This window comes from Callospermophilus lateralis, chromosome 6 (assembly GCF_048772815.1).
Source record: "Callospermophilus lateralis isolate mCalLat2 chromosome 6, mCalLat2.hap1, whole genome shotgun sequence".
In the NCBI taxonomy this organism is placed as follows: domain Eukaryota; kingdom Metazoa; phylum Chordata; class Mammalia; order Rodentia; family Sciuridae; genus Callospermophilus; species Callospermophilus lateralis.
In genome coordinates this window covers 128392750-128408221 of record NC_135310.1, presented here as the reverse complement: position 1 = coordinate 128408221, position 15472 = coordinate 128392750, and the positions used below count along the sequence as shown (strand labels likewise).

The window sequence follows — 15472 nt, the reverse complement described above, 5'->3', positions numbered from 1 at the left end:
TCTTTACCATTTATATATTTCAGATCTATAGATGATGAAATTCTTTACCATTCATTGGATAATTTGTTTATTTTTTCTTCCTTCTTGAAGGATACTTTTGGACTATGTTTTGCTCAGAAACTTAAAGGTGTTCCCTCATTTTTTTGTTCTATGATTTTTGATAAGTCATCAGGCAGAACTATAGCTTCAGGAGAACAAGAAACAGGAAAAGTAACTGGGTAGACCCCAAACCTTTGATGGTAGCAGCTACAATAAACCTTACAAGTCAACCCCACTCTCATTAAAATGTTAATAAGTTGAGAGGCAGAGGTGTGCTGTTGGCAAGATATGCACTTGCAGCCTAAATACTGAAGTGAAAGTCAATTCATGGGAAAAGGTACACCATGCCAACAGGAAGCCTAAGCAGGCTGGAGTGGCCATGATGCTATCAGAAAAACACATTTCAAAATAAAATGTATTCTTAGAGACAAAGAGGTGCACTTCATGAGGATAAAAGGGTCAACAGAAGACGTAGTCTCAGAAATGTTCATGGTCCCAACAACACTGCTTTAAAATACAAGGTAAAATTGACAGAATTGCACAGAGAAATAAACAACTCCAGAAATGCAACCAAATACTTTCATACATTTCTGACTCAGCAATTTAGACAACTAGCAGAAAAGAAAGCAAAGAGATAGATGGGAAAATACTAAAAGCAACCCAGATTTCACTAACAGTAAGCAAATGCCCACAAATGTCAACAAGAGCCTTCGTATTATTTCAAGTGGAAATGGTACGTCTGCCATGCTAGACCATTTTTTTTTTTTTGGAACCATAAACAAATTCTCAACAGATCTGAAAATACTGTAATGATACAGAGTATAATTTGTGACTATAATAGCATTTAATTAGAAGCAAGTTTCCATATGATAACCAGTAAATCATAAATATTTGGAAATTAAACAATAAAATTCTAAATAATCATTGGATTAAAGAAAAAAATCGGAAAACATTTTAAACTAAATGATAAGGAAATGTAGCAGATTAAAACATAGAATATCTCAAAAAAATAAAATAAAACATAGAATATCTCAAGTTACTAACTTCAACCTTAAAACACTGCATACTCAATGCAAGTAGAAGGAAGGAAGTGAAGACAAAAATGAAATAGAAAGACACCTGCATTTTATTTATCTTACTTTTAAAAATTTGTTCTCGGGGCTTCGCTCCAGGCAGGTGCGCTTGGTGCCGCGTTTCCTGTCTCCGGTGCAAGGCTGCAGCGCTGGCCTGAGTCCTGACCCAGCAGGACCATGGCTTCAGCTCTGGACAAGCTGCAGAATGATCTAGAAGAGGTAAATATGTTGCTGGAAAAGACCTCTAGAAAAAGAGTACGTGATGCCCTTACAGCAAAACAAAAACAAAAACAAAACAAGATTGAGACAGAAATAAAGAACAAGATGCAACAGAAATCACGGAAGAAACCAGAACTTCTTGGCAATGAAAAGCCAGCTTCTGTGTGTGCTCCTATCACAACAGGATATACTGTGAAAATCAGTAATTATAGATGGGATCAATCCGATAAGTTTTTGAAATTCTACATCACTTTAATGGGAGTTCATCAAGTTACCACCGAGAATGTGCAGGTTCCTTTCACAGAGAGGTCATTTGATCTTTTGGTAAAGAATCTAAATGGGAAGAGTTACTCCATGATTATGAATCTCTTGAAACCCATGTCTGTGGAAGGCAGTTCAAAAAAAGTTAAGACCCATACAGTTCTCATCTTATGTAGGAAGAAAGCAGAAAACACACGGTGGGAGTATTTGACTAAGGTTGAGAAAGAAAAGCCTTCAGAAGCCATCGAAACAGATCCTAGTGAGGGATTAATGAATGTTCTAAAGAAAATTTATGAAGATGGAGATGAGATATGAAGTGAGCCATTAATAAAGCCTGGGTGGAATCAAGAGAGAAGCAAGCCAAAGAAGATACAGGATTTGGAGACATTTAAGTCTTTTTGGGCACTGAAAAGAACCTGCACATTCTCTGTGGGAACTTGATGAACTCCCATTAAATATGTGGAAATATGGATGTTTCCAATAAGGGAATGTTGGAGAGCTGCACATATAAATTTGACATAACTATTTACACAGTAAAGGCAGTAAATTCTCCTTTACTGGAGGATTTATTTAAATAAAATGTGCTTATTAAATATTCCAAAAAAATTTGTTCTCTTTAGATATACATGACAAAGTATTTTTGACATATTTATACATACATGGAGTATATCTTATTTTAATTAGGATCTCAGTCTTGTGGTTGTACACGATGTGGAGGTTCACTGTGCTGTCTTCATATGTGAGCATAGGAAACTTATGACTCATTCATTCCACTCTGTTTCCTATTCCCATTCCCTCTCATTTCATTCCCCTTTGTTTAATACACTGAATTTCTATTCTTCCCTGGCGTCCCACTCTGTTGTGTATTAGTATCCACATATCAGAGGGAATATTCAACCTTTGGTTTTTTTGAGATTGGCTTATTTCATTCAGCATGATAGTCTTCAGATCCATTTATTAGCAAATTTCATCAAGTCATTCATTTTTTATGGCTGAATAATATTCCATTGTGTAAAAATGCAACATTTTTTTTATTGATTCAACCGTTGAAGGGCACCTAGTTGGGTTCATAACTTAGCTGTTGTGAATTGAGCTGCTATAAGCATTGACTTGGCTATGTCATTGTAGTATGCTGAATTTAAGTCCTTTGGTATATACCAAGGAGTGGGATATCTGGGTCAAATGGTGGTTCCATTCTAAGTTTTCTGTGGAATCTCCAAAATGCTTTTCCATAGTGGTTGCTTCAGCCATGTATGAGTGCACCTTTTCCCCCACATCCTCACCAACATTTATTGTTGCTTGTATTCTTTTTTTAAAATATATATATATATATATATATATATATATATATATATATATATATATATTATTGTTGGTTGTTCAAAACATTACATAGTTCTTGATATATCATATTTCACACTTTGATTCAAGTGGGTTATGAACTCCCATTTTTACCCCGTATACAAATTGCAGAATCACATCAGTTACACTTCCATTGATTTATATATTGCCATACTAGTGTCTGTTGTATTCTGCTGCCTTTCCTATCCTTTACTATCCCCCCTCCCCTCCCCTCCCCTCCCCTCTTCTCTCTCTACCCCCTCTACTGCAGTTCATATCTCCCCCTTGTATTATTTTTCCCTTTCCCCTCACTTCCTCTTGTATGTAATTTTGTATAACCCTGAGGGTCTCCTTCCATTTCCACGCAATTTCCTTTCTCCCTCCCTTTCCCTCCCACCTCTCATCCCTGTTTAATGTTAATCTTCTTCTCATGCTCTTCGTCCCTACTCTGTTCTTAGTTACTCTCCTTATATCAATGAAGACATTTGGCATTTGTTTTTTAGGGATTGGCTGGCTTCACTTAGCATAATCTGCTCTAATGCCATCCATTTCCCTCCAAATTCTATGATTTTGTCATTTTTTAATGCAGAGTAATACTCCATTGTGTATAAATGCCACATTTTTTTTTTATCCATTCGTCTTCTGAAGGGCATCTATGTTGGTTCCACAGTCTTGCTATTGTGAATTGTGCTGCTATGAACATCGATGTAGCAGTGTCCCTGTAGCATGCTCTATTTAGGTCTTTAGGGAATAGACCGAGAAGGGGAATAGCTGGGTCAAATGGTGGTTCCATTCCCAGCTTTCCAAGAAATCTCCATACTGCTTTCCAGATTGGCTGCACCAATTTGCAGTCCCACCAACAATGAACAAGTGTACCCTTTTCCCCACATCCTCGCCAGCACTTGTTGTTGTTTGACTTCATAATGGCTGCCAATCTTACTGGAGTGAGATGGTATCTTAGGGTGGTTTTGATTTGCATTTCTCTGACTGCTAGGGATGGTGAGCATTTTTTCATGTACTTGTTGATTGATTGTATGTCCTCCTCTGAGAAGTGTCTGTTCATGTCTTTGGCCCATTTGTTGATTGGGTTATTTGTTATCTTGTTGTCTAATTTTTTGAGTTCTTTGTATACTCTGGATATTAGGGCTCTATCTGAAGTGTGAGGAGTAAAGATTTGTTCCCAGGATGTAGGCTCCCTATTTACCTCTCTTATTGTTTCTTTTGCTGAGAAAAAACTTTTTAGTTTGAGTAAGTCCCATTTGTTGATTCTAGTTATTAACTGTTGTGCTATGGGTGTCCTATTGAGGAATTTGGAGCCCGACCCCACAGTATGTAGATCGTAGCCAACTTTTTCTTCTATCAGACGCTGTGTCTCTGATTTGATATCAAGCTCCTTGATCCATTTTGAGTTAACTTTTGTGCATGGCAAGAGAAAGGGATTCAGTTTCATTTTGTTGCATATGGATTTCCAGTTTTCCCAACACCATTTGTTGAAGATGCTATCCTTCCTCCATTGCATGCTTTTAGCCCCTTTATCAAATATAAGATAGTTGTAGTTTTGTGGATTGGTTTCTGTGTCCTCTATTCTGTACCATTGGTCCACCCGCCTGTTTTGGTACCAGTACCATGCTGTTTTTGTTACTATTGCTCTGTAGTATAGTTTGAAGTCTGGTATCGCTATACCGCCTGATTCACCCTTCCTGCTTAGCATTGTTTTTGCTATTCTGGGTCTTTTATTTTTCCATATGAATTTCATGATTGCTTTCTCTATTTCTATAAGAAATGCCATTGGGATTTTGATTGGCATTGCATTAAACCTATAGAGAACTTTTGGTAATATCGCCATTTTGATGATGTTAGTTCTGCCTATCCATGAACAGGGTATATTTTTCCATCTTCTAAGATCTTCTATTTCTCTCTTTAGGGTTCTGTAGTTTTCATTGTATAAGTCTTTCACCTCTTTTGTTAGGTTGATTCCTAAGTATTTTATTTTTTGGGGGGATATTGTGAATGGAGTGGTTGTCCTCATTTCCATTTCAGAGGATTTGTCCCTGATATACAGGAATGCCTTTGATTTATACGTGTTGATTTTATATCCTGCCACTTTGCTGAATTCATTTATTAGCTCTAATAGTTTCTTTGTAGACCCTTTTGGGTCTGCTAGGTATAGAATCATGTCATCTGCAAATAGTGATAATTTAAGTTCTTCTTTTCCTATTTTTATGCCTTTAATTTCTTTCATCTGTCTAATTGCTCTGGCCAGTGTTTCGAGAACTATGTTGAACAGAAGTGGTGAGAGAGGGCATCCCTGTCTTGTTCCAGATTTTAGAGGGAATGCCTTCAATTTTTCTCCATTCAGAATGATGCTAGCCTGAGGCTTAGCATAGATTGCTTTTACAATATTGAGGAATGTTCCTGTTATCCCTAGTTTTTCTAGCGTTTTGAACATAAAGGGATGCTGTACTTTGTCGAATGCTTTTTCTGCATCTATCGAGATGATCATATGGTTCTTATCTTTAAGTCTATTGATGTGGTGAATAACATTTATTGATTTCCGTATATTGAACCAGCCTTGCATCCCAGGGATGAATCCTACTTGATTATGGTGCACATTTTTTTTTGATATGTTTTTGAATCCGATTCGCCAGAATTGTATTGAGGATTTTTGCATCTAGGTTCATTAGAGATATTGGTCTGTAGTTTTCTTTCTTTGAAGTGTCTTTGTCTGGTTTAGGAATCAGGGTGATTTTGGCCTCGTAGAATGAATTTGGAAGTTCTCCCTCTTTTTCTATTTCCTGAAATAGCTTGAAAAGTATTGGTATTATTTCCTCTTTAAAGGTTTTGTAAAACTCTGCTGTATACCCATCCGGTCCTGGGCTTTTCTTAGTTGGTAGTCTTTTGATGGTTTCTTCTATTTCCTCAATTGATATTGGTCTGTTTAGGTTGTCTATATCCTCCTGCCTCAATCTGGGCAGGTCATATGACTTAAGAAATTTATCGATGCCTTCACTATCTTCTATTTATTGGAGTATAAGGATTCAAAATATTTTCTGATTATCTTCTGTATTTCTGAAGTGTCTGTTGTGATATTGCCTTTTTCATCCCGTATGCTAGTAATTTGATTTCTCTCTCTTCTTCTCTTTGTTAGCATGGCTAAGGGTCTGTTGATTTTATTTATTTTTTCAAAGAACCAACTTTTAGTTTTGTCAATCTTTTCAATTGTTTTTTTTGTTTCGATTTCATTAATTTCAGCTCTGATTTTAATTATTTCTTGCCTTCTACTTCTTTTGCTGTTGTTTTGCTCTTCTTTTTCTAGGATTTTGAGATGAAGTATGAGATCATTTATTTGTTGTTTTTTTCTTTTTTTAAGGAATGAACTCCAAGCAATGAATTTTCCTCTTAGAACTGCTTTCAATGTGTCCCATAGATTCCGATATGTTGTGTCTGTGTTTTCATTTATCTCTAAGAATTTTTTAATTTCCTCCTTGATGTCTTCTATAACCCATTGATCATTTAGTAACCTATTGTTCATTCTCCAAGTGATACATGTTTTTTCCTTTCTTCTTTTATCGTTGATTTTCAGTTTCATTCCATTATGATCAGATAAGATGCATGGTATTATCTCTACTCCTTTATATTGTCTAAGAGTTGCCCTGTGACATAATATATGATCTATTTTTGAGAAGGATCCATGTGCTGCTGAGAAAAAAGTGTAACTGCTTGATGTTGGGTGGTATATTCTATATATATCAATTAAGTCTAGGTTATTAATTGTGTTATTGAGTTCTATAGTTTCCTTATTCAACTTCTGTTTGGAAGATCTGTCTAGTGGTGAGAGAGGTGTGTTGAAGTCTCCCATGATTATTGTATGGTGGTCTATTAGACTCTTAAACTTGAGAAGAGTTTGCTTGATGAACATAGCTGCACCATTGTTTGGGGCATATATATTTATGATTGTTATGTCTTGTTGGTGTATGGTTCCCTTGAGCAGTATGTAGTGTCCCTCTTTATCCCTTTTGATTAACTTTGGCTTGAAATCTATTTTATTTGATATGAGTATGGACACTCCTGCTTGTTTCCGAAGTCCATATGAGTGATATGATTTTTCCTAACCTTTCACCTTCAGTCTATATATATGTCTTTTCCTATCAAATACATCTCCTGTAGGCAGCATATTGTTGGGTCTTGTTTTGTGATCCATTCTACTAGCCTGTGTCTCTTGATTGGTGAGTTTAAGCCATTAACATTTAGGGTTATTATTGAGATATGGGTTGTTCTTCCAGCCATATTTGTTTATTTATGTTACTAAACATGGTTTGTTTTCCTTTTTGATTATTTTTCCCCCCTTTACTGTCCTACCTCCCACTGTTGGTTTTCATTGTTATTTTCCATTTCCTCTTCCTGTAATGTTTTGCCGAGGATGTTTTGAAGACATGGTTTTCCAGCTGCAAATTCTTTTAACTTTTGTTTATCGTGGAAGGTTTTAATTTCATCTTCCATCCTGAAGCTTAATTTCGCTGGATACATGATTCTTGGTTGGAACCCATTTTCTTTCAGTGTTTGAAATATGTTATTCCAGGATCTTCTAGCTTTCAGAGTCTGTGTTGAAAGATCAGCTGTTATCCTGATTGGTTTACCCCTAAATGTAATCTGCTTCCTTTCTCTTGTAGCTTTTAAAATTCTCTCCTTATTCTGTATGTTGGGCATCTTCATTATAATGTGTCTAGGTGTGGATCTCTTATGATTTTGCACATTCGGCATCCTGTAGGCGTCTAGGATTTGGGGTTCTGTCTCATTCTTCAAGTCTGGGAAGTTTTCTCGTATTATTTCATTGAATAGGTAGCTCATTCCTTTGGTTTGGACCTCTATACCTTCCTGTATCCCAATGACTCTTAAGTTTGGTCTCTTTATATTATCCCATATTTCTTGGATGTTCTGCTCATGGTTTTTTAACAGTCTTGCTGAGCTGTCTATGTTCTTTTCAAGTTGAAATACTTTGTCTTCATTGTCTAATGTTCTATCTTCTAAGTGTTCTACTCTGCTGGTAGTATTCTCAATTGAGTTTTTATGTTGGTTTATTGCTTCCTGCATTTCTAGGATTTCTGTTTGTTTGTTTTTTATTACCTCTATCTCCCTGTATAGTTGATCTTTTGCTTCTTGGATTTGTTTATGTAATACATCGTCGAAGTGGTCGAGGTGATCTTTCATTGTCTGATTTTGCTGTCTAATGTCTTCCTTGAGACTCCAGATCATCTGCAGCATGTATATCCTGAATTCTTTATCTGATTCCATCTGCTGCAGCTATTACCTCTTCTAAAGTTGAGTTGACCTGCATTGCTTGTGGTCCTTTCTTTCCTTGTCTTTTCATATTGCTCGTGTTTCTTTCTGCTTGGTGAAACTGTTGTGTTTTTGAAATTTTCCCCCTATATATTTATATTGCTCTTGTATATTTGAAAAGTCTCCCTTGCAGGGGCGGGCGGTGACTCTGCTCCTCCTCCAATTGGGGTGATCTGTCTACCACGCTGGTGGGGCCGCTGGGACTGTTCTGCTGGTCGGTTGCAGGTCTGCCTACCTTGGAGGCGCGGGCAGCGGCTCTGCTCTGCCCCTCCTCCAATTGGTGTGACGTGTCTACCTCGTCCGCGAACCCCTGGGCCTGTTCTGCCGGTCAGTCGCAGATCTGCCTACCTTGCAGGCACGGGCGGCGGCTCTGCTCTGCCCCTACTCCAATTGGGGTGACGTAACTACCAGGCCGGCAGGCCTCTGGGCCTGTTCCGGGTGCAGGCAGCGGCTCTGCTCTGCCCCTACTTCAGTCAGGGTGACGTGTCTGCCACGCCGGCAGGCCGCTGGGCCTGATCCACCTGTCAGTCACAGGCCTGCCTACCTTGCGGGTGCGGGTGGTGGCTCTGCTCTGCCCCTACTCCAATTGGGGTGTCGTGACTACCACGCCGGCAGGTCGCTGGGCCTGTTCTGGGCGCGGGCTGCGGCTCTGCTCTGCCCCTACTCCAAATGGGGTGAAGTGACTGCCACGCCGGCAGGCCACTGGGCCTGATCTGGGCTCGGGAAGCGGCTCTGCTCTGCCCCTCCCCCAAGTGGTGTGATGTGTCTACCATGCCGGCAGGCCGCTGGGCCTGTTCCGCCAGTCTGTCACAGGCCTGCCTACCTTGCGGGCGCGGGTGGAGGATCTGCTCTGCCCCTACTCCAATTGGGGTGTCGTGACTACCACGCCAGCAGGTCGCTGGACCTGTTCCGGGCGTGGGCGGCGGTTCTGTTTGGCCCCCACTCTAGCCGGGGCGACGCGACACCACGCCGGCGGGTCGCTGGGCCTGTTCCAGGCTCCGGCAGCGGCTCTGCTTCCCCCCTCTGGCCTCCACAGTATTCAGCAGGACCCGGACCAAGAAGCAGTTTCCGTGCGTTCTTTATCCCTGGGCCAGAGCAGTTCTGGGAGCCAGAATTCGGCCTCTCCGGGCTTGGTGCATGCTCCGACAGGAGCAGGCTCCAAGAAGCAGTTTCCGCGGGTTATTTAGCACTAAGTCTGAGCAATTTGTCTGCGAGACGCAGACAATTGTCAGCCTGAAATTACCTGTTCTATAGCTGAAAGAGCTGCGATCAGTCGAAAACCTGTTGCTTGTATTCTTGAAGATTTCCTTTCTTTTTTTTAATTCTATTTTTTAAAATTCTAACTTGTTATATATGACAACAGAATGCATTACAATTCATATTATGCATACAGAGCACATTTTTTAATATTTCTGGTTGTATAAATAAGTATATTCACACCATTCGTGTCTTTGTACATATACTTAGGGAAATGATGTCCATCTCATTCCACCCTTCCCCCTTCCCTTTCTCTTCCTCCCCTTTGCCCTATTAGAGTTTGTCTATTCTTCATGCGCTCTCCCTCCCAATCCCACTATGAATCAGCCTCCTTATATCAGAGAAAACATTCAGCATTTGTTTATTTGGGATTGGCTAACTTTGCTTAGCATTATATTCTCCAACTCCATCCAGTTACCTGCAAAGATTGCCTTTCTGAATGGAGTGAGATGAAATCTCAGTGTAGTTTTAATTTGAATTTCTCTAATTGCTAGAAATGTTGAAATTTTTTTATTTATATTTCTTGACCATGGTCGTTTCTTCTTCTTTGAAGTGTCTGTTCAGTTCCTTTGCCCTTTTGTTGGTTGGGTTATTTGTTTTTTCATGTTACTTTTTTTTGAGTTCTTGATATATTCTGGAGATTAATTGTCGGGAGCGACAGATTAATCATTACTTCGAACTCCACAGCCATGGACAGCTAGACTACCCTTTGGGTTTCTCTCAGTACAACAGTGCTGAAAGACATGCCTATTTGCAGGTGGCTCCTGTTAATGATGCAGATTCCATGTTCCATAGGTTTGAATTCAGGTGTCTGCTGCCTTGGGATGAAAGAAACATGGGCACAGCCTTTAGGTACCAGCTGTCCTGAGCAAGAAGATATTGCACAAATAGATAAGCCCCAATTAGTCTGTTTCTACTGACTTTGTTTACCTTGAAGAACCCTTCATGACAATAAATCCCTTTGATGTACTTCCCTTTAAATAAAGCATTCATGGGCTTTTTCTGTTGTTAGGGAATAGACCCAGAGTCGATTCCACCCACCAGGGCTCTGCTGTAAAACTATTTAATTATTTCAGACTTAATTTTTTAGTCAGTTCATGCCTCCATTTGGTTTATTGATCCCTTGCTGGGAAGGACACAGCAACAATTAATGCTCTGAGGTGCAGGTGGCAAAGGTTTTCTCCCATTCTGAAGACTCTTCTTTTCACACTCTTGATTGTTTCCTTTGCTGTGAATACACTTTTTAGTTTGAGACCATCCTATTTATTGACTGTTGATTTTACTTCTTGCAGTTTAGGAATCATGTTGAGGAAGTTGGGGTCTAAGCTGACATGATGAAGAGTTGGGCCTACATTTTTGTCTTGTTGGTGCAATGTACCTAGGTCCTTGATCCACTTTGAGTTGAGTTTTGTGCAAGGTGAGCTATAGGGGTTAAATTTCATTCTGCTACATATAGATTTCCAGTTTTCCCAGCACCATTTGTTGAATAGGTTATCTTTTCTCTGATGTATCTTTTGTGTAGTATGAGATAACTGTATTTATGTGGGTTTGTCTTTGTGTCTTCTATTCTGTTCCATTGGTCTTCATGTCAGTTTTGGTGCCAATACCATGCCATTTTTTTTTTAAACTATAACCCTATAGTAGAATTTAAGGTCTGATATTGTGATGCTTCCTGCTTTTTCCTTGCTAAGGATTTCTTTGGCTTTTCTGGACCTCTTATTTTTCCAAACACATTTCATGATTGCTTTTTCTATGTCTATGAAGAATGTCACTGGAATTTTGATGGGAATTGCATTGAGTTTTTATAGCACCTTTGACATATTATGGTCATTTTGACAATGTTAATTCTGCCTATTCAAGAATGTGGGATATCTTTCCATCTGCTAAGTTCTTCAATTTCTTTATTTAGTGTTCTATAGTTTTCATTGTAGAGATCATTCGCCTCTTTTGTTAGATTGATTCCCAGGGTTTTATTGTTGTTGTTTGGTTTGATTTTTTTGAGGCTATGGTGAATGGGATAGTTTTTGTAATTTCTCTTCAGCTAATTCATTATTGGTATATAGGAACACAATTGATTTATCAGGGTTAATTTTATATCCTGCTACTTTGCTGAATTCATTTATTAGTTTTAGAAATTTTCTGGAGGAGGTTTTTTGTTGTTGTTTGTTTTTTTGAGTCTTCTAAATATAGAATCATGTCATGGGCAAATAGGGATTGTTTGAGGTCTTCTTTTTCTATTCATATTCCTTAATTTCTTTATTTTGCCTAATTGCTCTGGCTACAGCTTCAAGGGCTATATTGAATAGAAGTGGTGAAAGAGGATTTAGAGAGAATGCTTTCAGTTTTTCCTCCATTTGGAATGATGTTGGCCTTGGGTTCAATGTATACAGCTTTTATATATTGAGGTATGTTCCTACTATCCCTAGTTTTTCTAGTGTTTGAACTTGATGGTTGCTGTATTTTATCAAATGCCTTTTTGCATCTATTGAAATAATCATGTGATTCTTGTCTTAAGTCTATTTATGTGGTAAATTATATTTGTGTTTAGATTTGAGTGTCATCCTCCAGATATATTTATACAAATGTATCAACATTTTAAAAAATTCAAAAATCTAAAATATATGGTCTCAAGCATTTTGGATAGAGGACACTCTGTTATAATTCAGAGGGGAGGATCATAAAAATGTTTCCTTCACAAACAGAATTATATGCAATCACTGTCATGGAAAAAGGCATATATAAAACAAACGATCAAAATTAAGAAATTTGGAGAAAGATATTTTCAAATTTAGACAGAATTGAGAGTAATATGAAAAAAGTTGGAAGTTAAATAATGAACATAACAAACAAAAGGGTACATTCTGTATGTGTATACACACACAAACACCCAAACACACAGGATTTTCAATTGCAGATGCATAAATTGGAACAATGTACTTTATGAGAACAAGTATTTACAATTAACCAGTAAAATTATCAGGAACAAGGAGCCCTTATATGTATATACTGATATATGGTTCTGAATATAGTTTATTGAAGAGAAATGAGCCAGGAGTAACTAGAGAATTTATATCCAAGATAATTTGAAATTTGTGACATATACATAAAAATGTTTGTCTTTTCTGATCCTGCCATTATCTCAGACCTTATCTCAAATTCATTCTTAGAAGCTATAAAGGTAAGCCACAATATGACCAATCTGTTTATAGACTGCTATGACATGGAAAATACATAAAGTTTTTAACCAAGTCACATTATAAATGTCAGTGATTTGCCATCAAATAAAAGCAATAATTCTCAATCAAAGGATCAAAATTTAGACATTTGGAGAAAGATATTTCTAACTTGAGAGAGAATTAAGAGTAATATGAAAAAAATGAAAATTAAATAATAAACATAACAAACAAAAGAGTACATTTTGTGTACAGTGGGTAAGAAATAAAGAGTAGAGGTCAAGTCTTCTCAGAAGTCTGGTGAATTGAAAGTGTCTGAGTGAGGTTCACTGATTCCAGAGACTAGCCTCAGAAGCCTCTGTCACATTTGTAAAGATGAAATTTTCCAAAATGGCTGAGTCAGAATATTGTTTCTTTGCACATATTATTGAATTCTCCCCCATGCTTCTTATGAACACTTATAATTAAAAGACAGTGCTTGGGTTTTATAATCCATAAAGAGGTTTAGAGATGACAGCTATAAAGAATATAAGGAAACCGACTAGGATGGAACTGAGAAATTATAGTATGTAATTGAAAAGGGTTATATGAATTTCCTTAAAGAAATAAAAAAGGTAAAGATAAAAGAGCAAGTTCATGAGCTGTCACCTGATTCCAGTAAAGGAAAATTAATTCAGTGATTTAGATGCAGGTGCTCAAAGTTCAAGCACAAAGGTGACTTTCATTCAACTTGTAATAAATGGCAATGCCTTGGGATGTGTCCTTCTGACAGAATTCCATACTCTTGAATACGCTTGAGCAAAGATACAGCTTTGAATGGCAAACAGAAAAAATATGATGAATAATCATGGGAGAGGGGAAGAAAAATGTTATTTATAAAAAAGGCAGAGATGGACTGGGACTGTGGCTCAGCGATAGTACCCTTGCCTGGCATGTGTGAGGCACTGGATTTGATTCTCAACACCATGTATAAACAAATAAAATAAAGATCTATCAACTGAGAAAAAAAATTTGAAAGGAAAAACTATTTAAAAATAAAAAGGCAGAGAGGAGACATTAGGAATTAGATATCAGTGATATCTAATGATATTGCAGAGTCGAATCTTGGAAGACAATTCAGATAGTGTTTTGAACATCACAGAATGAACATAATACAAACCTAAATGATATGAGTCAAACATTCAATGTGGCCTCTTCATGAAATCAAGAGATGTGGTAAATACAAATTGTGTGAAGTTGCTGATAATGTAACATGGTATTCTGTAGTATAGTAAACATTTTTCTAAATAAAGGAGTACTCTCTAATATAACATACAAAATATAGTAAGTGCATAAATCATTTATGGTCATTTTAAAATTATCAAGTAATATGTATCATACATACTATATATGTGCTATAATTTTATATAGATTTGGCAGTGTTATTTACAGCAATACCACCACAAACATTTGGGTAGTACATTGTGCTACAAAGTTACAATAGCCATGACATCATTAAGCCACAGAAATTTTTCAGTATTAAAAAACCATTACTTTATGTACAAAATTAGAAAAATTAAAAATATTGTGGGACCACAGTTGTATGATGTGTTGACTAAAATGTTGTAATGTGAAACATGACTATATTAACAGGTAAATTGTAGCAATTCTTATAAGCAATGGTATTAACTTAATTCCAGACATAACATTGGGCATAGCTTTGTGTTATAGACCTAGGGTACCAGTTCCTCTTCTCTATGATTTCCATCTCTAGCATTAGCAGATATTTAAGCACAAAATACCCGTTGCTATATTTTGGATCTTGAATGTCCACAGGTCTCCAGCCTGTGGTGCTATTGGGATATGGTGGAAACTTTAGGAGGTGGGGCCTAGTGGGAGAAAGTCAGGTTACTTGGAGCATGCCCTTAAAGGAAATATTAGGAGCCTGACTGCTCCTCTTCCTCTCTCCGCTTCCCCAGCTACCATGAGGTGAACAGCTTTGCTTCTTCATGTCTTCCATATCATGATGTTCTGTTCTTCATCATAGACCCAAAAGCCACAGCGCCAACTGACCATGGCCTGACAACTTTCAAACCATGAACAAGATTGAAACTTTTCTCCTCTAAATTGATTTATTTCAGGGTTTTTTCCCTTTAATCCATTTACTGATGCACATCCATCCTGGACTAGCTGAATGTAGATGCCTGAGAAACATTAGTGTTAAAATATTTCCCTTTACAAAGACTGGCAAATGGACTGCAATTGTCAAAAGCAATAGTTTTTTTCTTGGTTTGTTTTACATGTTATTGTCATAGTTTTTTAGAGCTCCTGGTGCCACTCAACAATACACAGTGTAGACAAATCCTGCTCAGATGAAACCCAAATCAAATAATTCGCCCTTCCACACACCAATGATAGCTTAACTGGTTCACAGGTTTCAAGACCCTAGTGTCCAATGAAAGTCATTAGAGTTCTCTAGAAAGAAATATATACAATTGCTAAAAAGAATGTCTGAGTATTGTCTATAATTACTCCAGTTAACCTGGTATCAATGCTTTTCCTATGGCTGTTATTTGGTTCAATGACAGAATAAGATGACACTTAACAATTTACAAATGACTTCTCCTTGCATACAAACACACACTCACTCATGCATGCACACATGCACGCACACACAATCAGGCACATGACCCAAAAAATAACAAAACAAAAGGATAGAGGGCTTTGGTGGGAAAGGAGGGGTGCTAAATAAATAAACATCTTTACAGACAGAACACTTAGGCTGAGGGAACA

At 37.6% G+C, this 15472-nt stretch overlaps 1 protein-coding gene across 2 annotated transcripts; it reads left to right on the top strand.

The window, feature by feature from the left end:
• The first annotated feature begins 1289 nt into the window (after window positions 1-1289).
• Window positions 1290-1907, top strand: LOC143401515 (calcyclin-binding protein-like). Of its 2 annotated transcripts, XM_076859077.1 has the most exons (2): window positions 1290-1655; window positions 1815-1907. In XM_076859077.1, the coding sequence occupies exons 1-2, from the start codon at window positions 1290-1292 to the stop codon at window positions 1905-1907; spliced, it is 459 nt and encodes a 152-aa protein (XP_076715192.1). The 2 variants fall into 2 exon arrangements, with proteins under 2 accessions (XP_076715192.1, XP_076715191.1); XM_076859076.1 differs by having other exon boundaries at window positions 1290-1907.
• Window positions 1908-15472: the final 13565 nt, after the last annotated feature.

Excerpts from the sequence above, each read along its gene's own strand:
- LOC143401515 (XM_076859076.1), top strand. The coding sequence starts at position 1,290 with ATGGCTTCAGCTCTGGACAAGCTGCAGAATGATCTAGAAGAGGTAAAT.